The sequence below is a fragment of the Monodon monoceros genome, unplaced genomic scaffold, assembly GCF_005190385.1.
Source record: "Monodon monoceros isolate NGI ecotype Baffin Bay Population unplaced genomic scaffold, NGI_Narwhal_1 Super_Scaffold_2, whole genome shotgun sequence".
In the NCBI taxonomy this organism is placed as follows: domain Eukaryota; kingdom Metazoa; phylum Chordata; class Mammalia; order Artiodactyla; family Monodontidae; genus Monodon; species Monodon monoceros.
Window position 1 is genome coordinate 77,125,614 of NW_021703776.1, and position 23,280 is coordinate 77,148,893.

Consider the following 23,280-nt stretch of genomic DNA (forward strand, 5'->3'; position numbering starts at 1 on the left):
CCTCAGATAAAGAAAATCCCCTTGCCACTTCCTGCATCGTGAATCTCTTAGTTCTTCAGTTACTTCTTCTTCCTCTTGTCTCTCTTCGTCCTTTCTCTGGGCCTCCAATTCCATCAGGTCTTTATTAGTAAGCTCCTTGGGCTGCACAGCAAGGAGTTCGGTGAAGTTGTCCTCTTGTAGATCTAGCTTGAAATAAAGATACTGTCCTACTGCACTCTATACAGTTGTGTAAAGTACACAAAAGCACAACCACCTGTAGAGGATGCACGCACGTGACAATGTACACCAGATGGGTGAACTAACTTACGTGATTGGACGTGAGAAAGTATGTTCGCATCTTTGAAAGTTGGCAACTTGAAGGTTCATGTGTAGGGGGTTTACTGTACTATTCGAAAGGCTTTTTATACATTATCTTACTTATTCCTTTCAGGTAGATGGTATAATTATCCTTATCTTATAGGTTAGCAAACTCAGAGATTAAAGGACTTGCCTAAAGTTGGTTGGTAACAGAGCAATAATTTGAATCCAGGTCAGCTGGAGTGTAGAGACCAAGCTCTTACACATACAGCCTCTTCTTAATTAACTATACATGGCACAGGGCCTGTCTGTCTGTCGGTCTAGTTTTGCAGATCAGACCAATGTTAATGTCCTCTGATTTTTTTCTTGCCGGAGCATCTTTTAACGGTCTGATTTCTTTATATCTCTTCGAATTTCTTTGAGGTCTTAGGCTTTTGATTACTTTTACCCTCAAAATATAGTAAACATTTCATAATTTCAAATACCACAAAAAATATGGCTGCATAAATGAGCAAAAATAGAGTGTCTGATTTTGTAATGTATTACGTGCTTTTTTCCCCCCCAAGAAAAGATCAGCTTGCAATCCTGTATTTTGTAGATCCTGTATTTTGTAGATGATCCTGTATTTTGTAGATGATCCTAAAAGCCCTGGTGTCTAGGATACCCAGTGTCTAGGGTATCACCACAACCCCCAACATACACACAGAGCAACATAATGCTAAGGGGTCATATTCTAGAAATATTTAAGTACTTTTGAGGAGCCAGCAGAATGGACTAAACTAAACTGGTGACACCTAAACTACTGCCAAACGAATCATAAATTTTCTGCACTCCTGATTCACGAAAATCTTTCCCTAATTGTGTTCATAGATGAATATAAACATTGAAATAACCAAGTGAGATGAAGAACTGAAAATGCTTCAAAACATCTTGGGGTAAAGTGCTACTCTTAATATTATACATTTATAAGTCAGTGAGTGACTAACAAACATTTTTGATAGGATATTTTTGCCGATGCAGTTCCATTTGAGAGTCACTGCTGCAAATTGAATTCTGCCTCTGTAGCTTAGTTGTATGAAAGCCACTTACTGGTCATCTTCTTCCAAAAAGAGGAACATTTGCTGGACCACAGGCTAATCTAACCCTAAACCCATCCTAAAAAAAGAAAATGTCGATTTATCTCACTGGCTATCCAGATATAAATACTAGGCAAATAAGATGAACTCAACTGTTGAGATGAGTGCAATTTAGTTCGTAGTAGGTAGTAAACAGATCTTGTCTATGATCAAGTTTTGTATAACTACACTTTAAGATGGTCCTTAGATATGCATGGTAGTAGAGAGGAATAAGGATATGAGGAAGTAAAAACAATGGAAAAAAATTTTAAAATCAAACATCCATTCTATGTTAGAATCCATCCAGACGCATAAACTGGTCCAGACACCGATGTTCATGTGAATGACCACATGCACAAATACGTGTGTCCGTACTGAACTCCTCTCCCTGCCCTGACTCTGCTGCTGGAGCAGCCTGGGACCCGGGCAGCTGGAGCGCAGGATGCAACAACCATTTACAGTGAACCGAGAGCTAAGTTGCAAATACCGAATTACCGCCAGACATCCCCCTGGCCTACAGTGTCACTGACATGGTGGACAATATCATATTTAAAATATCTCAGGGACCCTCAATTAAGATTCTGCTGCAACAATAAATCACAAAGTAACAACCTGAGCTGTGCTCGTATCGATCATGTTGCCTCTCTCTCTGCCCCTTCACTGAGGGGTATTTCCAGCCCTCCATCCCCATAGCAGAGTCCCAAGATATGCCAGGAGAAGAGCCTGACAGAACAGAAGGGACATCTCCAGGCTTGCACCATCCTCCTCCTCTCTGCGTTTATATCCCTGCTACGATGCTAAGTGCCAAACCTGCCAGCAAAACTAGGACAAGGCACCCATACCTGCCATTCTACTGAAACCAAGAAACAACAATGTGGTTCCCTGGAAAGTGTGGAGTCTGGAGTTGGCCTGCGTCTTCACCCCGTCACTGACCAGCTGTGCACCTGGCAAGTTTTCTTAGCAGGAAAGTGCTGCGTGTGTGTGTGGAGCGAGTGGGCTGGTGAGAGTCTAAGGCTTTCTGGTCGGCATCTGGGACTTGCCGCCTTTGTCAGAGTGAGTGAGTGGCCTTGGATGGACAGTTGTCGGATCAGTTTGTCTAAATTTCTGGTCAGACACAGTCTCATCACGGGAATGTGGAAGACGTCCTTCAAGATTTTCTGGAAAGGAGTGTAAACTGTCTTTCTCAAAAGAAAACACAGAAAATCGGAAGAAAAGCCTGAGGGGAGAGGTGGAGAGGCCTTCAGAGAGAAGGGAGGACTGTGTTATGAGTAAGTTACTGTCAAAGATCTGAAGGACGTGAAACCTGCTTAACTGAGAAATTGCTGAAGGACAGAAACAACCTCTTGGCCTTGTGAAGTGAACCGCCTCTGTGGAGGAAAGGAGAGGGAAATGAGAGGAGCTGACACACGGCCACTTGAAGGTCTCTGAGGCAGACGCATTAACCTTCACCAAGGGAGCCGGGCCGGGTCCTCTTTTGTGCAGTAGAGTCTAGCCTGGACATTCAGCAAAATCAAGATCAGTGTACAATGCAGTCCATCAATTCACTGTGGAAATGACTTTGGAATCAGATCAATTCACCCCCCAATATTGTTCAAAGGAAAAGCTGGATCTCCTGGTTAAAAAAAGAAAAAGGCCAAAAAAAAACCACTAAAAGATAAAACCAAAACCAAAATGGCAAAATCCTCTCAGCTAGCCTGTACTTAGATGGCCAGCAATAATTATGCATGCAATTACTAATAAGACACATTCACGGAAACAGTACAACAAAGAGTTGCCCATTTAAAGAAATACAGTCTTTAATTCCAAGGAGAGGGACTAAGGTGGCTTTAAAAGTGTAACCAGAGCGTGTTCTATCTTATCTTCACATAAAAGAGTTATTCCATGCTAGAAAAATGGTGAAAACAATTTTACTCACCTCTCTTCCCTGAAGAATCCCAAGAATTTGGAAGCATTGTGGAATGAAGACATGTCATAGTGTTACAAAGCATTTTAAAAAGAGGTCCTCATAACACTTCTATATTTTGGCATATAGTTGAGTTACATTTATGAGTTTTGATTACCTCTGTTCAAAAAAGTCAACTGTATTTTTGTGGATTAGAAACTAAGTAATATTTACATTTTAATTGTGTTTGGATACCCTGTACTTTAACAAGCATGTAGTGGTTGCAGGGAGTATACAATGCTAATTACATTTAAAAGACAGGAGAGTTATTATTTCCCTTATTAGTGCAGGAAAATTAAATGTAATTTTTGTGAAATGTATAGGAATATCAGATGTACCTGTTTAGATGAAATTGGATACCCAATCAGAATTTTTTTTTAATTCAAAAAGGTCTAATACTCTGATGATAATGCCTTTCAACAAAAGACAACACATACATACATTTTATCATATAATCATTTTCATTGTTAACATAGCGGTAGTATTAGCCTAGAAAAGCTCCTCCTGGGAATTCACTTCAAATTACTGAAGCAGCTGTTTCTTCAGTTTAAAATAAAATATCCATAACAAGTTCACACATGACAGATGCAAGGTAAAAGCTAGATTCCATAGTGTGAGCTAAAAGCAGATGTTTTGAATGATCATATTTATAACCAGATATAATAAATCTTAGCTATCTATAGCAAGGTTTCATGAATATTCTTTTCTGAGAATTTGCTTAAAACGTACTTCCTGTAGTTTCTTATATTTTTGAGAACAAGGCTTCATTAGATATAAATATTCTATAAATTCTTCTGTACCTGGTCTTTTTCATACTTACTCATTTCATGTGCTTCCTCAAGAATAAAAGCACTGTTAGGGCACTGAAATTTATTACATTTATTTAATCCTACACATTTTCCCTACCTAATTCAGTCAGAAAACTCGTTTTTTAAAATAAACTCATGGCTATTAGAAAGAATGACACTTTTAAGTCTCAGAATAAGCAGTTTGCCTGATGAAATACCATTCTACATTTTTAGTGAATGTCAGTATATAATTAGTACTAGAACTTTTAAAAATCTCTTAAAAATGAAGGTTTAGTGAAAATTTAAAGAAAAGTTTGACGGTAAAAGTGAAAGACCGGAGCTATCAATCATACAGCTCTGAACGTCTTCTATTCAATTTTGGTGTCCTATAGTTTATCACTACTTTCCCTTTTGCACATGGATTAACTTACATTTAGAAACTAAAGCAATCGGGGCACGGGGGAAAAGCAAGTGATCTGGCATCACAAAATGGGGGTTCGTGTTCCAGCTCTGCCTCTTACTAGTTGTACACCTTAGGCAGATCCCATAAGTTCTCCCCCGTTCCTCACAGGAAGACAGTTGTCAGGAACAGATACTAAATTATATACACATACAATTCCTTTGTAACATATAGGAGTTATATTTCCAGGAAATGCACACACGTTCTCAGTTTTCTGTAGATAAATGGCCAGATGTGTATCAAAAGCCACTTCTTCAGTGCTGCTCCCACTATGGTGAAGCATTATGCGACGCTTTATGTGACAGTTAAAACAAGCCATCACCTCTGCATGATGCTCTTCATTCTGCTGTAGGACTTCTACGCAGAGCTCTGCTAGATGAAGAACCTCTTCCAGCTTCCTAGCAGGAGTCGCCTGGTTCATGGTCTCTGCATTAAAAACAGATCATAATAATGTTACCTTGAAAATAAAAAGCCAAGCAGATTCTAAGATGTTAATGATGAGACCAGGGTGTTGAAACAGAATGAGAAAGCATAGTTTTGAGAAATGAGAGACAAGAAATACAAATGAATACAGTCTTTAAAAAAAAATCAGTTCACAAGATTGCACAAAATATTTTACCCACAAAGCAATCATGGGAAACTGCAAGTGCTTTGCCATTTAACATATTACAACTAACAGGTGCATCAGCACATTAGATGCTCAACTTCTGCAACAAACAAGTTATAATTCTCCTCAAGGTCAGAAATACAAAGAAAGGCAGATACCACAGTCTTTTCCTTCTCTCTGTATTGTATTAGCAATACAATACCATTCTCACGAGATGAGTCATTCCTGGCATTAGTGAAACGCAGGCTTTTCTGTTGCTATTTAGATTTCCAGCCTGAAATGTCTAAGGTTCATGTTGATCTTAAATGGAAGAAGTACAAAGTCACCTAAAACAGCTCTGACAGGCTGCAATTAACTGATTTCCTCTCCTCCAACAGGGGAGGGCTGAAGAGCCATTCTTTAAAGTTGAAGGTTCTCCTAGCATTACAGCAAACTGGTATAAAAAGGCCAGGCCACAATGAGATTAAGTGCAGCTGAAATTCAGCAACAGAGAAGGCAAAGCAGTTGATTTCAGAGATAAAACGAACTGGCAAAAATCAGAGGTGCCCTGTGTAATGAAACTGTTTCACAAATGTGAGGAATAGAGTTTCCAATAAGGATACTAAAGATAAACGTTTCTGGACTCTCTCTTTGCCCCTGTATGGAGATTGTAAGGAAGAGAAATAAAATGTTTAGATAAAGACCTTTTTCTGTGGAACCTAAGGAGTTTTTTTTTTTTTTTTTTCCTAAGGAGTTTTTTTGTTTTTTGTTTTTTTGGCGGGGGCAGGGCAAGAGATCTATTCCCTCTACATCTCCCTATAACTTCAGCCTTAACTTTGGAAGACTTCCATTTGCTCTTAATTTGTTTCCAAGGGACATACGATTCAGTGAAACAGCCTATGATTGGTGCTTGTTCATTAAACACTTTTTATAAGCTCACTATGGGTCACAGTGTGATGCACGTGGGGTTTCCCATCCTCCAACCCTGATACACATCCTCCCAAACTCCCCTGCAGGATTAAAGCCACTGCTCATCTGTCACAGGGATCAAAGAGTAGGATGATTCTTCAGGACAACAGTCCGCCAAACACAACAGAGTTGAGTGTGCCTACAATAATCTTAGCTGTGGGAAGTAGGAGGAAGTAGAAGACATGTCCCTGCTCTTAAACCACTCAGACTCCAAAAATCACTGCTGCTGGGACCCTTAGACATCCACTATCCAACCTCCCGTCTGTTTCATGATCACTTCAACATCCTCAAACGAGGGTGAGGTCAAGGAGGCTTGTGACTTTGCACGACAGTCTGCTCCACTTGGGGGCAGCTCTCGCTATTGCAGTGAGGAAACTTCAAAGTTTGGAAACAGTGTAAAGCAAACAGAGGGGAGGCAGGGGATGTTAGGAGAGACTGCTGAGAGCAGGTGTATTTGGGGGGGTCGGGATATCAGTGGGAAGATAAGAACCTGAAGCAGGTCCTAAAGGAGAAGCAAATGACCTGGGTAAGAGGAGCAAGGGTTTCTAGAAATGCTTGCATGTCAGAGATGTGGTGCGTTTCAGAGGAAGGTGATGATGAAGGTGGCTACAAATGTCACCATTTATTGAGAGCCAATTACGTGTCAGACCCGGCACCAGGCACTTCCCATGTGTCATCACACTAATTTTCCTAACAGCTTTAAGCCGTTTGGTTATTTATTCATGTAAGTCGTAAATGAGGAAACAAGCTTGGAGAGATGAAATGCCACAGCTAACACGTGGTAAAGGTGAGACCTGACTTGGTGTGGGCTCTTAGCTTCTCTACCCTGCACTTGCCTGGCTGGAGTAAAAAAGTTCTGGGAAATGATGGGTGAGGAGCCTGAGGTTGGATCGTGGCTTCCCTGGTGGTGCAGTGGTTGAGAGTCCGCCTGCCGATGCAGGGGACACGGGTTTGTGCCCTGGTCTGGGAGGATCCCACATGCCGCGGAGCGGCTGGGCCCATGAGCCATGGCCGCTGAGCCTGCGCGTCCGGAGCAGGGTTCTCTCAGCTTTTCTCAGAGGCTTTAAGTAAGAAAATAAATAGGTTCAGTAACTATATCCTATCTGGTAACCTGGAGCAAATGTTTCTTTGCCGGGCTTCAGAATAAATTAATTTTGGGAGAACGTATTTGTGGTTGTGTAGTACGAGGAAGGACTGGTGGGGACCAGGTCTAGCGTATGGAGAACTATGGGAAGACGGTAATGGGAACAGAAAAGAAGAGAAAGGTAGAAGGGACGCTTTGAAGAAAGGACTTGCAAGCCTTTGTGAGTGACTAGAAATTGCGGGTCAGAGAGGACAATGACCTTGAGGTTTGGAGACTGCATGGCTCAGAGAATGGAGATGCGTGGCTGACGAAACCACCAAATGGGTCTTCGATGGGCCACCCCGCCTAATTACCATGTACATAAAATTTAAAGCAAGCAAATTATTCTAAACTACAAGGAAAGTGGTGCATTGTAAAATGTGCATGCACAGGGAGTTAGGATATCTGGATCCTTTGCCTGGAAAACTCCTACTCATCATTCAAGACACAGCTTTAATGCTACCTTAAATGTAGGACCTTCTCAAAGTTCTGGGGCTGGGTGAGTCGCTCCTCCCTCTGGGTTCCCCTATTACCAGCTCATGAGCTGTTACTAGACTAGGCCCAGATCAGTCAGAAACTGGGTCTCATGATCTCGTGCTCTCACTACCTTGAATAGGCTTTGGACCATGACAGGTACTTAATGAATGTTTACTGAGAATGCAGTAGTATAATTTTTGGGAAAGGGCATGTTAAAAATAGAATCAATGCCCAAATTATTTCATTTCACTTTGTGTGGGATTGCAAATAGCTCTTCTGTCACTCACAAACCAAGGGTGGACAAGACAGCAAGTCCACCAACGAAATGCAGCTGTAGTCCAAGGACACTGCTCAAATAATTGATGAAGCTGTGCTCTTAAATTATTAGAGACTTTTGGGGAAGAGTTTTCAAAATAATTTTTAATTCTCAAGAGCGTATCACTTATATTCTTTAATGTTTCCATCTTTAGATTTTTTTGTTTTTGCTTTTTTTGGCTGCATTGGGTCTTTGTTGCTGCGCATGGGCTTTCTCTAGTTGTGGCGAGTGGGAGCTACTCTTCATTGCAGTGGCTTCTCTTGTTGTGGAGCACGGGCTCTAGGCACAGGGGCTTCAGTAGTTGTGGCTCATGGGCTTAGTAGTTGCGGCTCGTGGGCTCTAGAGTGCAGGCTCAGTAGTTGTGGAGCACGAACTTAGTTGCTCTGTGGTATGTGGGATCTTCCCAGACCAGGGATCAAACCCATGTCCCCTGCATTGGCAGGCGGATTGTTAACCACTGCGCCACCAGGGAAGTCCCTCCATCTTTAGAATGAGGGTGTTGAATTAAGTTGAGGATTCTTAACCCTAGGGGTTAGGAATAGGTTTTAGGGAGTCCTTGAACCCCTTAAAATTATATGCTAATTTTTGTGTATAGAGGCATTTTTGGGGGAGTGAAAGATCACAACTTTCAGATTCTCAAAGTAGTCTATGAGCCAAACAAATGGTAAGAATCACTGAACCATATATGCTCTAAGATTCCTTCTAGCTAAGAGAGTCTATGCTTCCTATAAATTTTGGGCTTTACCTATATTGGATTGTATCATTTCAACTTCATGAGGAAAGGGAAAGGCAACAAAATGTAATTGTTTTGATCACAGAAGAGAAACTTATTTTTCCTACATACTTTAGTACAATATTTACTCTACCCCTAAAACCATTCTGAAAGTTAGGGAATCAGGAGCCCCATTTCCAGATTAGGGAAAAGTGTCTTGGAGAGGTTAAAACAGTGATAATCCAGTGACTTGAATTCTTTTCCATTTCCAAATTCTCTGAATAGGATTAACATACACACACATACACTCAACTGAATATATATGTTCAATATAAATTTCTGAAATAGCTGAAAGCTTGAGTTTATAAAGTCACCATATCCTTAGCCACAAGTAGGCAATAACGGGAAAGAATCAAGGAAGCAACCTGAAAACGTATTTCTGTTTATGTGTGAATATATCAAAACCAGCTTTTACATTTAACACTCTCTTAAGGAAAAACTCACAGAGTACCCTGTGTTCTACTGAAACTTAAAAACAGTCTGAAACACTTTATTCTTTCTAGATTAAATTTACTGAGAGGATCAAAACTTTGTACTTGAACATAATGACCACTCTAATACTTTAAACAAACAGCATTTTTATCAAGTACACTATGTATGCCATCTCTGGCTGCCACTCATTTGACTACAGCCAATAAGTTTAATGCATTTTTTAGCTAGAACTCCACTAGATAACAAGGTTATCAACAGCTCCATTAAAATTCTGAGCACTGTGAATATTTGAGAATTCCCCCTTAAAATGTCCACTTTCCCTCTTTTTGCAACATTTCTACAGCATTACAGATGCCTCTATATTCTTCAAGCTTCACGCCAAGTTGCTGGTAGTTGGTAACGCATTTCAAATAGTGGCATTTAAAACAAATACACCCCAAAGTAGCAAGGTTTCTTGATGAATTTCAATGTATTGCTCTTGGCTACGATACTTCTTCATTCTGGAACACTTTTACTTTTCTATGGCAACACTGCTAGGCTCCTCCAAGCAATCCCTTGTAATTATGCACCTGTGTACATTTAAGAAGCGATCTCACTGGAAAAAAAAGTCAGAGGTGGGGAGATGTAAGAAGACAGCCTGACCATTGTGTGTTAGCAGGCTTTAACTCTGTTCCCCTGCTTCAAAGAGGGTGCATACTCTCAGCATCCTCTCCTTGGCTGCCTCCTTTCCTGCCACTGCCTGTCACATTGGATACACAATGATGCTCATTGTGAAGGTTGTAAGGGGATATGGGGAGAAGACCAGTAAAATCATTTCAGTCCATTTTTCTCCATATAAGATACAAAGAAATTTGAAATGTATTTGACCTTAACTTTTAGCAGACTGATTGTATCTGTACTTGCAGCTAAACAAGGACTAGAATTCAAGATGGTGTTGGATTGAAGGGCAATGGTGATAATCCCACTGCAGTACTGCCTTGTCTACTCTCCTCTGCATCTAGGTCATGATAACAGCTAGAGTGCACCAACATATAATTCCTATATATGCGCTAAGATTTCTTTTTTTTTTAACATCTTTATTGAAGTACAATTTATTGGAGAAACTAATAATATAGTTTCTGCTTTATAACAAAGTGAATCAGCTATACATATACATACATCCCCGTATCTCCTCCCTTGCACTAAGATTTCTTGCTGGTTCTTCAACATCCCCGGATTTTGTGGCCCTGAATTCGATTCAACAAACATATATTGCATGTAAGATATTGTACTAATAACCGAGGGGATAAAATGATGAACAAAACAGTATTTCTGCCTTCAAACAATTTATGTATCTCTTTCCCTAACCAGTTTATAAAGTAGAGGATAGAGCTGCATCCCATGCATTTTTGGTCAATATGAGGAAGTTCTACAATAAAGCTCTGATAAAGAGTGAATTAAATGCATTCAATATGCAAGAAAAGAGTTACTAGCTTGCGAGAAATAGGATCAAAGATATATCAAAAAGAGGGCTTTAAATTGCTCATGCGTAATATATGGAGTTCTTCAGAATCAAATTATCCTTTTAATGGGTGGGTGTTTGAGTTCAGAAACATTAGATCAGAGAAAGCAGCAGTCTGACACTGAGGTCTCCCATCTTTTTCCTCCTCCCATCTGAAGAAAAAGAACTCCCTCCCTCTAAAGGACAAAAATCAGATGAATGCGGAGAAAGCCCTGACATTCAGGAGGTAACTGAGGCAAGAAACTTGTATGCCTGAAGAAAAGACTGGGGAGAACTGCAGGTCCTGGGGAAAAAAAGAAAAAAAAAGCAGCCACATAGCACAGGGAGATCAGCTCGGTGCTTTGTGACCGCCTGGAGGGGTGGGATAGGGAGGGTGGGAGGGAGGGAGGTGCAAGAGGGAAGAGATATGGGGACATATGTATATGTATAACTGATTCACTTTGTTATAAAGCAGAAACTAACACACCATTGTAAAGCAATTATACTCCAATAAAGATGTAAAAAAAAAAATCCTAAAAAATAAATAAATAAATAAATAAAAAATAAAAGAAAAAGAAAAAAGAAGAGGAATGAGGGGGAGAAAATGGGCAAATGACTACTTTCTAGAGAAAGGAGTTAAAGGAAGGCCTACAGTTTGGAAGGAGTAAGGATTCCAGCAACATGGAAGCATCTACATGGGACACTGTGGAGACCCAAGTAGTGAGGCTCTGCCTTGTGAGGTTTAACTAAACAAGGAAGTTGAGCCTAGGGTACAACACCTGAGTTCTTCTACCTGAAACCCTAAAGTTCATTCAGTAGCAAGGACTGTCAGCACCCTCTCTGTGGACTGCTGGTCAGAAAAACTTATCTACCCACAGATCCCGATGAGAAATGGTGGAACGGACCCCTCTATTTCCTTGTGCCCCTTCTCCACCAAAGTAGACGGTGACCGCTCCCACCAGCCACCTCACCCTCTTACAAAAACATAGGGCAAAACCACATTACACACGTTGCGCACTGCTATGGGCACATACATGATTTGTACCAGTTAGAGAGATCAGAAATGGTTCCATCTGAGCTACCACCTCCATCTTCAATGCCTTTTTCCATTCATACACCCCTTTAGGCCAGCCCAGCTGGCTCAGGGAATTTCTACTGGCTCCCTAGTTTGTCCTAATTTAAACCTACCTTAATTCTTGTCTGGGATCAGTGTTCTCCCTCTTCGCATGATCCAGACTGAGGACTCAGTTGGGAAGTGTAAATTTTATTGAGATTTTCTGACCCATCCTTTAGCTCCAGGCATAGCAACCTGTGGTGAGTGATACAGTACCAGAGTCTAGTACAGCTAGGCCCTTGGGAGTCCTACCCCTGCCAGATCTCAATACTCATGGGCCTTTTCATCCCAAGAGGGAAGGAGGGCAGGAGATCAAACACTTTCCCATTAAACAAAACAACCCCTCCCCCTCCCACCTGTCTGCCACCTTTAGAGCTTGTGACTAGATTAGATGATTCCGGGCGGTGGGGGGGGGGGGGGGTAATCTCCCTCGACTTAGTCTCCTAGAGGGAATAGTATATAACTTTCTGGCTAAGAAGACCACCTCAGAATCCAGGAGAAAGGCGGTGTCTAAATCTAAACCCCACTTCTCCAGCCTGACCTATACTTACTTGCCCAGTATGTGACGCCCCAAGACTTGGTACTGTCAACTGATGCAAAAGGATGGAGAATCACTGACTCTCTCTTGGCTTGTCTGACTGCAGTCTATTATGGTTCTATGACTGCCAGACATAATACATCACCCTAATCAATGAATGGAGTATTTTCAGTATCGGTCTGTAGTTTGCAACTTCATCATGCACCAGAATCACCTGGAGGGCTTGTTAAAACACAGATTGACAGCACTACCCCTAGAGTTCTTAGATTCAGAAGGTCTTGCTTGGGGTCAAAGAACTCGCAGTTCCCAGGAGATGCTGATGGTGCTGGTTTGGGGAATGCACTTTGAGAACTACTAGTGTTTACGAAAAACAAAGATGAACTGTTTAACCTTCAGATTATTTCCTCCTTTACCTACCCGAAATCAAGCTATATATATATATATATATATATATATAATTTTTTTTTTAAAAGAAGATGTTGGGGGTAGGAGTTTATTAATTAATTAATTTATTTTTGGCTGTGTTGGGGCTTCGTTTCTGTGCGAGGGCTTTCTCTAGTTGTGGCAAGCGGGGGCCACTCTTCATCGCGGTGCATGGGCCTCTCACTATCGCAGCCTCCCTTGTTGCGGAGCACAGGCTCCAGACGCGCAGGCTCAGTAGTTGCGGCTCACGGGCCTAGTTGTTCCGCGGCATGTGGGATCCTCCCAGACCAGGGCTCGAACCCGTGTCCCCTGCATTAGCAGGCAGATTCTCAACCACTGCACCACCAGGGAAGCCCAAGCTATATCTTTACATAAACTTCATTTTAGGAAAAAGGTGACTTTTGTGTAGAATCGGAACACATTTTACCTTCCAGTATTGTTATCCCAGATAGGATGAGGTACATATTTGGACAATCCTTAGATGAATGAAAATAATCTACGATGTTATGGCCTGCCTATGGACGTTTAAAATCCATGAGAATACCAATGCCACAGATGTTTGAAAACAATAGGTCTGTGGCCTCCTAATCCCAAGGCTCCCTTTGGGGCCAACTTGTTTAATGACCCTGTCATTTAAACCAACAGCTGCAGTTAATATCTCCTTGGAATTAACCATGCTAATGATACACTGCTTTCGAATAACTGTCCTGCAGTCACAGTCACATTAGCTGCTTTACCTGGATTATCTTTCGCATCAATAAGTTCATTTTTAAGGAAATGGTCAGCTATAGAGCAAAGGAGAATTGGATACTGGACTAGAGGCAATGGCAGTCAAACTGGAGGCAAACTGAGCAATCTCCATAAGGCAACAGCCAGTGGTGATCCATGAGTGCCTGGCCATAAAAAGTCAGATACCTCTGGACGTAAATGTCAGTGACACTTTGTGAACCTTCCTTGAGGAGGAACATGGAGGCATCGTCTCCTCTTAAGATCTTAAAGACATGATGGTGATGGAATTACAGAGAGAGGATTATTAGGACACACACACACAATTTAATATTATTTGGTTTAACATTTGTCACAGGCTTTTATAATTATGTGACTTATAGGAGTGGAGAAATAGGGGGGTTCCCTGGTGACCTCATGGTTAGGATTCTGGGCTTTCACTGCCATGGCCAGGGTTCAATCCCTGGTCGGGGAACTGAGATGTCGTGCAGTGTGGCCAAAAAAGAAAAAAAAAAAAAAAAAAAAGATTGGAAAAACAGACACCTTGGTTTGAGTTTTATTAAAGTTTTAACTTAGCCCTTTTAGCTGCTGAGATTCTGGCTCTCCTTAAATCTGTGAAACCAGAAGATCTAAGACCTCACAGGAAGAAAATATCTGCATCGTGTTGCTGACTGCAGAGCCTGTGAAGCCTTGAAAGAGAAAACAATTTTCTTACATGCATATTTACTTTGCTCTGGTTAGCTCTGGCTGGAACTGTGTGGTAGGATTCTAACGACAGCAGAAATTTTCCTCCACTGGCCGTTCTGTCAGCTAGTTGCGTAACAGGGGCTTTTCTAGAGACTGGGCTTTAGCCATGATAGCTATATCTGTATTTCACATACACAGATTACATTCAGCAGCTGAAACTGAGAAATGGCCCCTTCCCTGGTTTATTGCTCTTCATATATATATATATATATATATATATATATATACCGTATTTACTTCTCCCCAATATAATTCAGATTCAGAAACTGAAAACCATCAGAATAATCTCAATTATGCCATGCCAATACTAAATTATCATATAATTAAAGCCTATAGCGTCTTTAATTTCATGCCTAGATCTTCTTGTCTTCTAATTACATTTACCTGAAACAAGCAGCCTCTCCATGGTCGTTTGTTACATTCCCACAGAAAGGGAATAATACCCTCACACCTCCACACTTATACCTCTCCTGCCACTTATGCTCTTTTTTCCATTCTCAGGGAGAAAGTCTGCCTGTGAACAGTGGGGGTTAGGCAAGCAGGATCCAGTGAGGCAATGGAGGTGAAGATGGTTTGTTCAGGAATGAGCAGTGGTTAAGGGGAAAGGCACTCCAGAGGCTTGCCAGCTGGGTAGCAAGCTGAAGGAGAAGAAACGAGAAGTTTCCCAGACACAGCAACTACAATATGAAAGAGATAATTTGAAGATTTGTAGCCTTGGGTGCTAAGAAATTAGTCAAAAGATCTTGACGTCTGTACATATGTCTTTGATTCCTTTGACACATAATCAAGATCTGTTAGGGCAGCCAGCTCCTGCATTAATGGTGATAAAGTATTTGATGCCAAGATTTGGAGAGAGTCTCCTAGCTGGACAAGTGTAAAGACCAAGTGTAGAGAGTAGGGTTGGGCTTGGTGACTTCCTGAGTATTTCTATGGTTGGTTTTAACATCGTGGGTCTGCCTGCCACTGTGAATGTGTGTGTATGCACCGATGATGCCTCAGGGATATTTTATAGGTTTCCCTTTTGAAAAAAATCCGGCATTACAAATTCTTCAATTAGGTCTTTAAATTGAGTGAAGCTCTACGTCCACTTCGCTGTGGTCTACAAGAAATCTCCCTAATTTCCCAAACTAGTCATCTGTCTAGGCTTTGAGTACTTACAAACTCTGTTGAGAAATAAAGAGGTGAAATCTGTCAGTTTGCATTACTCTCGTTTTGTCCAAGTGAAAAGACTTTTTAATACATCTAAACTACTCGGATTAACAAGGTGCTGCAGGAGCCACACTGCTGCATGTCACTTGGTTACCTGTTGACATGTGTTAGTAAATAAATAAGAGGGTCATCAATCAGTTGGTTTCAAACCCTGGATTTAGAGAATGATAAATTCTACAGAATTGCTCATGAAAGGAGGAAAGCTTGCTATTTCAAGACTGCATTTATCTGTGAATCACATTCCATATAAAAGTAAAAATAAAACAAACACACAAAAAATACATGACACACTGTCAAGTGAGCTGAATAACCTGACATCATTTCTGAGACCTTTTAGGGAACAGGTGTTGAACACTTGTAATGAGATTTCCATGCATCTTCAGAGGAAGGAGATAGGATTCTAGCAAGAGCTGTTCAGAGTGTTACAGATCATGGCTGAGGGAACAGTTCTCAGTAAGGAACAAACTGAAAGAGATATTATATAAACGTTTGGTTTTCTCAGGAGGTGCTTATGTTTTAAGAATTTTTGCAGAAGGCAAATGTTCACACAAGAGAAGCTTTTGGAAGAATATAATTTTTCCAGATCCTGAGGAATCTGGGATATACTTAATTAAGTACTCCTGATACAATATCTTGTGCATTTACCTCATTATTTTACATCTTCTTCTGAAACTCTGAGAGTCAGTGTGGTTCATGGAGCTTTCATTTCAGAGTGTGAAGTATTTTTTTCAAGCATAAATGGTTGGTTGACAATTCTATGTAGAAAATGAAGTAAGTAAACTGGACACTTAGAAAACTGAGGATGTGAAAAGGTAAAAATATTAGTTGAAGATAGTTACAATAAAGAGTAATGATGCATTTATAGTGATAGATGTTTTCTTCAATACTTTGAGGTCTCTCTGGAGACCACGTTTTTATCAGAGAGGGCTTCAGTTTATTTTAATCCATTTAGTGAGCCCTTCTTTCTAACATCTCTGAAACAGCCCATCCTTCCATACTGATTTGTGGTCCCACTTTATTCTCGATGAAGCATATCAGTCTCCCATTTATACATGACTCTGTCTCTACATTCCTCTTCTGAGTATCTGCCTGATCCTGGTCTTTGGTGATGGTTTTGTAATTTGTCTTAGTATCTGGCAAGGCAAATCTCCACACTGTTATATTTTTTCCTTAAGGTGATATAGTTTTCCAGTATCCTTTATTCTTTTACTTAAATTTTGAAGTAACTTTATCAAATTAAAAAAAAAAAAACCCTGGAATTCTGATGGACATTGCAGTGATTTTATAGATTAATTTGGGGGGAGAGTTTATATATTATTAAGTCATCTCTCTTAAGGGCATGAACTGTCTCTACATCTATTTACATTACTCTCTGTGATCTTTATTTGAATTTCAAAATTTTTTTTATAGAGGTCTAGGAAGTTTTGTATAATCTGGCTAAGTTAACTCTTGGATGCCTTATAGTTTGGTGGTTACTATGAAAGGTACCTTATTTATCTATCTATCTATCTATCTATCTATCTATCTAGTTGAATGATGGTGCAGAATAGTGTTTCTGAGTGTGGTCCATGGACCACTGTGGATCCCTAAGACCTTTTGGGGGCCTGCATAGTCAAAAGTACTTTCATAATAAGATGTTTTGCCTTTTAAATTCTGTTGACATTTACAGTACTGATGCAAAAGCACTAGTGGGTAAAACTGTTACCTCATCATGAATCAAGGTTATGGTGCTAAATTATACTCATCACGTATTCTTTATCACCATTCACTCAAGAAAAACAGCTAGTTTTACATAAGAATGTCCTTGAGGAAAGAGTAAAAAATTATTAATTTCATTGAATCTCTACGCTTGAGTATACATTTAAAAAAGTATCACCTGTGACAAAATGAGAAATTTGCATAAAGCACTTTTGTGTACTGAAGTATGATGACTATCTCAAGGAAAATTGTTTGTGTGATTGTTTGAGTCCAGGGCTGAGCTAATTGCTTTTTGTTTTCTTTCACAGAGAACCACTTGACTACTGGCAAAGTATGGTTATCCAGACTTGGAAATTTGGTAGATACTTTCTGAAAAATGAAGTAAACCTCTCACTTTAAGAAAACAATAGATAGTATTTGTTGCCAATGATAAAATGGGAGCTTTTAAGGAAAAGTAGAATTTTAGAAAACTTGTATCTGTCAGGAGCTTGACAGCTTCCTAATACTTTAAGACTCTTCTGATGAGTCGGGGTGATATTCACAAGGGTGATTTTTTGGTATTACATAATATTTGTTAATGTTAAGAAGATTGCAATTCACTGCATATTTTTCAAATAATCAATACATAATGTTAAAAATTATGCACGGTGAAAGATCTATTCAAAATACATGATAAACCAGTGGAATTTAATGTAATAGCATGAAAAGTTCATTGATGTACTTTCAGACTTCACATTTCAATTAAACTGTAACAAACTCCCAGTTGCCGAGTTTTGGTATAATATCAAAGAAGAAAACCCACAGTTATCTGAAAAGTTTTCTAAAATATTCCTCCCTTTTCAACTACATATAAGCCCAGATTTGTTTTTCGTGTCTTAACCAAAATAATATATTGCAATAGACTGAATGCAGAGCAGGTATGAGAATCTAGTTGTTTTCTATTAGGGAAGCCATTAAAGAGATGTACGAAAAGGTAAAACACTGTAAACTTCTCACTACATAGTTTTTTGTTTGTTTTGGAAATTTCTTCATTCATGAAAATGATTTACGTTGACAAGTAATGAGTTTATATTTATTTTTAAACAATGACATTTTATAAATTTATTTCTAGTATGGTAAATATTGGTAGATATAACCTACATAAACAAAAGCTCTTTGGGATCTGTGTTAATTTTTAAGAGTGTGATGGGTCCTGAAACTAAAAAGTTTGTGGACCTCTGATGTAGAGAAAGGCTATTGATTTTAACAGGCTGACTTTACAACCTTGCTGAACTTTTGTATCTAAGAGGCTCTATTTAGATCCTGTAGAATATTCTAGGGAGATGATCATCTAGGGAGATGATCAATGATGGTTTTATCTCCTCTCTTTCCACTCTTTTGATTCACCTTTTTTTCATTCATTTTATGTAGAGTCTGAGACTCTCAGTACTGTGAAAAATGAAAGTTTATGTACTTGTCTTGTTCCTAATCCTAGAGAATGCCTTTAAACTTTCTTCATTAAATATTCACTGTAGGTCTTTTCCTATATGGATTTTATAAAGCTAAGGAAGTCTATCTAGGCTAACAGTCTATTTTTTAATTTCATTTTATGGCTAAGTGTTAAACTGTTTCACCCTTTTAAAAATATCTATTGAGGGGCTTCCCTGGTGGCACAGTGGTTGAGAGTCTGCCTGCCGATGCAGGGGACACGGGTTCGTGCCCCAGTCCGCGAAGATCCCACATGCCCCGGAGCGGCTGGGCCCGTGAGCCATGGCCGCTGAGCCTGCGCGTCCGGAGCCTGTGCTCTGCAATGGGAGAGGCCACAACAGTGAGAGGCCCGCGTACCGCCAAAAAAAAAAAAAAAATCTATTGAGATCACTTGATCTTTAAGTTTTTTAGTTTTTTGATGTTGAATCACTTTTATATTCTTGGAACAAATCCCACTGACTATGATATATTATTTTACAAATACACTGTTGGACTTTGTGAGCTAATATCATATCTAGGAATTTTGCATAGATGCTTATAATGAAATGGACCTATAATAATTCTTTTTTAAAAATTTTACTTATTTTTGGCTGCGTTGGGTCTTCGTTGCTGCGCGTGGGCTTTCTCTAATTGCAGCGAGCAGGGGCTACTCTTCGTTGCGGCACACAGGCTTTTCACTGCGGTGGCTTCTCTTGTTGCAGAGCACAGGCTCTAGGCACGTGGGCTTCAGTAGTGTGGCACACAGGCTCAGTAGTTGTGGCCTGCAGGCTTAGTTGCCCCGTGGCACGTGGGATTTTCCCGGACCAGGGCTTGAACCCATGTCCCCTGCATTGGCAGGCGGATTCTTAACCACTGTGCCACCAGGGAAGCCCTATTTCTCTCTTATTCTATTGTCTTGATCAGGTTTGGGAATCATGATTATACCTGCTTCATGAAATGAACTCCCCTCACTTCCCATTTTACTGAACCTATTTTGGATAGGAATTATTTGTTCCTTAAAAGTTTGGTAGAACTTACCTCCTAAAACAACTGGGTCTAGGAATTTGGGGATGGGAGATCTTTGACAACTATTTCAATTTCTTTAAAATTTATTGGCCTACTTGAGTTTTGTTTTTTGTGCTGACTTTACCAATATACAGTTTTTTGAGACTTTCAATTTTGTATTGGTTCACAATACTCTATTGTTTTGTGTCTCTAGTTACTTTTTCTCTTTCATACTATATTTATCTGCATCTTTTTCTTAACCAGTCTGATGGAAGTCTGTCTTACTCTATTTCTATTCTCCATATCACTTAGCTTTCCTTTTGTATTGTCTACTTATTTCTCCTTCCCTGCAGCTCCCATTCTGATCTCCTAGGTCACTATCAAGTTCTTCAGCTATATTCATCCTGTATCCTGTTTTTCTTACAACCATACTATTTTCATACCCAATATTTCCACTTGGTTCTTCATGACTTCTTGTCCCTGCATCAAGAAGGGACAAGCTAGCATCCTCCTGTATCACCTTGAGAGTATTATGCTCAATTTAAATTCTTGCTCCATCAGTTCCAGGTGGATATCACCTATCATCTTTACTAAGAGCTGCACTCCTTAGGAGTCTAGTAATCTTAGTTTGAGAGCTCACGACCATTTGGAGGTACAAAGAATGGGGTGATGGGCAGGCTTGTGTCCTTTGCAGGGACTTCGAAAAGACAGAAGCTTAAGCTTTGGAGCAGAGAGTTCCAGGCAACACAGAACCAACACTGATAATTTCCTTTTCCTACTAAGTCATTAGGCAACTCCTGTGCACAGGGATTCACCATTAATTTGTTAGATTCAAAGCAACAGCACTTGGTCAACAGCCCTGTAATTCACCAGGCTACAGGGTTCGGATGTAGAGGAGTGAAGGGATGAGCAGGTGTGGCTCAGCCCTTTCCTATTTTCATCAACATCCCACTGCAGCACAGCTGAGGCCCTGTTATGATAATACCACAGACACTGACCACCTGACCTACTGCTACCAATTCCAATGACAAAAGATAAGGAGTTAGACATCTCAAGGCAATGTAGTGGGGAGGCAGGAGCAGAATTTAAAAGTTTTCCTCCCTTCAGCTCTCCTTCTGACCAGCCATGCTCCAGGCTAGTGTAACTAACTCCCCACCAGACAGACTGGTGAGATTGGAAGCCAAACTTCTTTGGGCAAAGTGGAGTGAAGGTGAGTACAACGAAGGTGAGAGTATAGCCTGCTTTTTGGATGGCAGCTGAAAGGAGGTGTAGAGCTCAGGATAAGGCATTATTTAGGGAGATACCATGATTATAAATGGAAGGGAAATATGTAAAAGAAGACAGAGGTACAAGCCACAAGAGAAAGAAGCGATATATAATGCAGTAAAATACATCCGGAAAGAGGTAAGTGGAATTAGGATCAACATGATAGGTGGACACGTCGGCCTTGAAGAGGAAGATGCCTCATCCCCTGATGATGCAGAAAAGAAGACACAGGTGAGTATAAATAACAGGAAGTTGGGAGGTACAGAGCTGGAAAGCCGAGGCTTACTATGCACTTTACAAGATTGCAAGGAAGTGTCTGCCCTTAAATAACCTTTAACTTAGGTGTCATTTAAACTTAAGATCAAGTTCCTATTATAGCCTGATCCGGAAGGAGAATATTGTTCAAGACTGAATCAAGTTTTCATTTTTTTATATGTGGAATTAGCTACAACTGTCTCTGATTGAGATCGTCCTTATCTATTGTAATTCACACTCAAAATAGAATGAAATAAAAATGGAGAGAAAGGATGGATGACTCATTGACAAAGACTGTGAATCAAGGAAAAGTTCTGCTCATTTGGGTCGCAAACGATCTCATGGCATTACAAGTCACTCGGCACTGGTAATATTAACCCCAGTATGAGGGACACAAGGCCAAAAGCAGAGGGCAGCAGGACAGAAGGCCACCAGTTGTTTTAGACAGTGTAACACATACTAACGCTTTTCAGAATTAAACGAAGATCAGTCAGCAAGGATGTTAGAGGAATGCAGACCCAGAACTAATTTTAGAGGAGAGAGACCTAAGTGTCTTTAAATGTCTCCATGCTTTGGAATTGACAGAACCCTCGTCCTTTGGTCACTAAAGCTGTGGGTAAACAGTGGGTGCAGAGGTCCCAGGAGTGCTGAAAGCACTGCCATCGGGTTGCCACTGGTGTACAAGGGTGCACCTCGTCTCTTCATTTGACTTTTCACTTAGTTGGTTAGTGACCTGAGTGTGCCGAGAGCTACTGAGCAACTGCACCACACTCTTGTCCTCTGTCCTAAGCTGACAAAAGGTACATACAGAGCTTGAAAGCTCTGTCAGACATAAGCAAATCACGCCTTTACTTGCCTCTTCTAAGCAATAATTCCTGCAACTCCTGCTTGTTATATCCCCAAACCAGCTTTGGATACATGGGGATGAATCTGTCAACATTGTCATGAGCTGACTAATTGACATGAACACAAATTATATAGTGCGGGGTTCTTATCTTGAGGGGCTAGCGAGTTGGTGGGAGAGAAGTTGGGGCAAATGTACTAGAAATCCTCATTCTTCCAGATCAGATATGGAAATAGCCAAAGTGAATTCATATTACTTACGTAGTCCTTAAAAGAGAATATGGTTTTAATACTTACTGGCACATACATTATATAGAATAAGGCTAATGGTGTGGCAAGGAGATGTGAAAGACATCTTATTCAATATATTGAGAAGAACATGCTGACTTTAAAATTAGCATTTCAATTGTATCATACTCGGTGATAGAATCAAAGTAATTTATGGTTATCAGAAAACAAGTATCTTCTTAGGTAACTTAAACAGTTCATTGACCATCTGAAAAACACTCACAGCTTTTCTTTGTATATAGTGCAAAGATAAATTTTAATTTGATCCTATCCAGGTAATCACAGATGCTAAATCAGGGTAGCTCAAGCAATGAGTTTTTATTGTATATGCACAGATTGCCTTACAAACTAAAAAAAAAAAAAAAAAAAACTTTACAGGTTTCTATGATGTTCTCAAATATTTTAAATAAAAAGACAATAGGTCATTCTCTTTGTTTTAGAGCCGGAAATCGTATCTATCAATTTGTCCCGAAATCATCAGAAGCAGAATTGGTCACGGAGGTTTTACTTTCAGGCCTAAGTCCCAGAGTCCAAGCCACACTGTCCAAATAGGCTGGACAGAAGTTCTTCAGTTCTTTAATTCTGTTTTGTCATTTTTAAGGTGAGGGCCCTGTGTCTTTTAGTATACAAATTACCTCCTGCAAAGTGTTGCCAGTGCTATGGGAGTGCAAAATTTCAGGTCTATTACTTAGGCATTGTAGCCTGAATTCATGGTAACATATAATACTCAGAAAATTTAAGAATCAAATTTATAAGGAAACTCAAAAAACTTTTATGAGAGTACACTGCTAAGTTATCCTAGAAATATTAATATGAAATTATTCATTAACAAAAAGCATTTTCATCAACTGTGCAGTTTATACACTCATTTCTGTGCACACACATGTCCTTCAGTAGAAACAGATTTCACTTATTATTTTTTGCTACACTCTGACAATGAAGTGCTAAATGAAAATGCCACCCGG

General features: G+C 40.0%; 1 protein-coding gene across 14 annotated transcripts in view; it reads right to left on the reverse strand.

The window, feature by feature from the left end:
* The window catches only part of CADPS2 (calcium dependent secretion activator 2), a 499,759-nt gene that overhangs the window by 92,163 nt on the left and 384,316 nt on the right, over positions 1-23,280 (reverse strand). For 10 of the 14 annotated variants that reach the window (XM_029233030.1, XM_029233033.1, XM_029233031.1 and 7 more), the window contains 2 exons: positions 4,925-5,028; positions 3,328-3,336 (listed from right to left, as the gene is read on the reverse strand). In XM_029233030.1, the coding sequence (XP_029088863.1) occupies positions 3,328-3,336; positions 4,925-5,028 (113 nt within the window). The remainder of the gene's footprint in view (positions 1-3,327; positions 3,337-4,924; positions 5,029-23,280) is intronic. The other 4 variants (XM_029233024.1, XM_029233021.1, XM_029233025.1 and 1 more) reach the window with 1 other exon arrangement.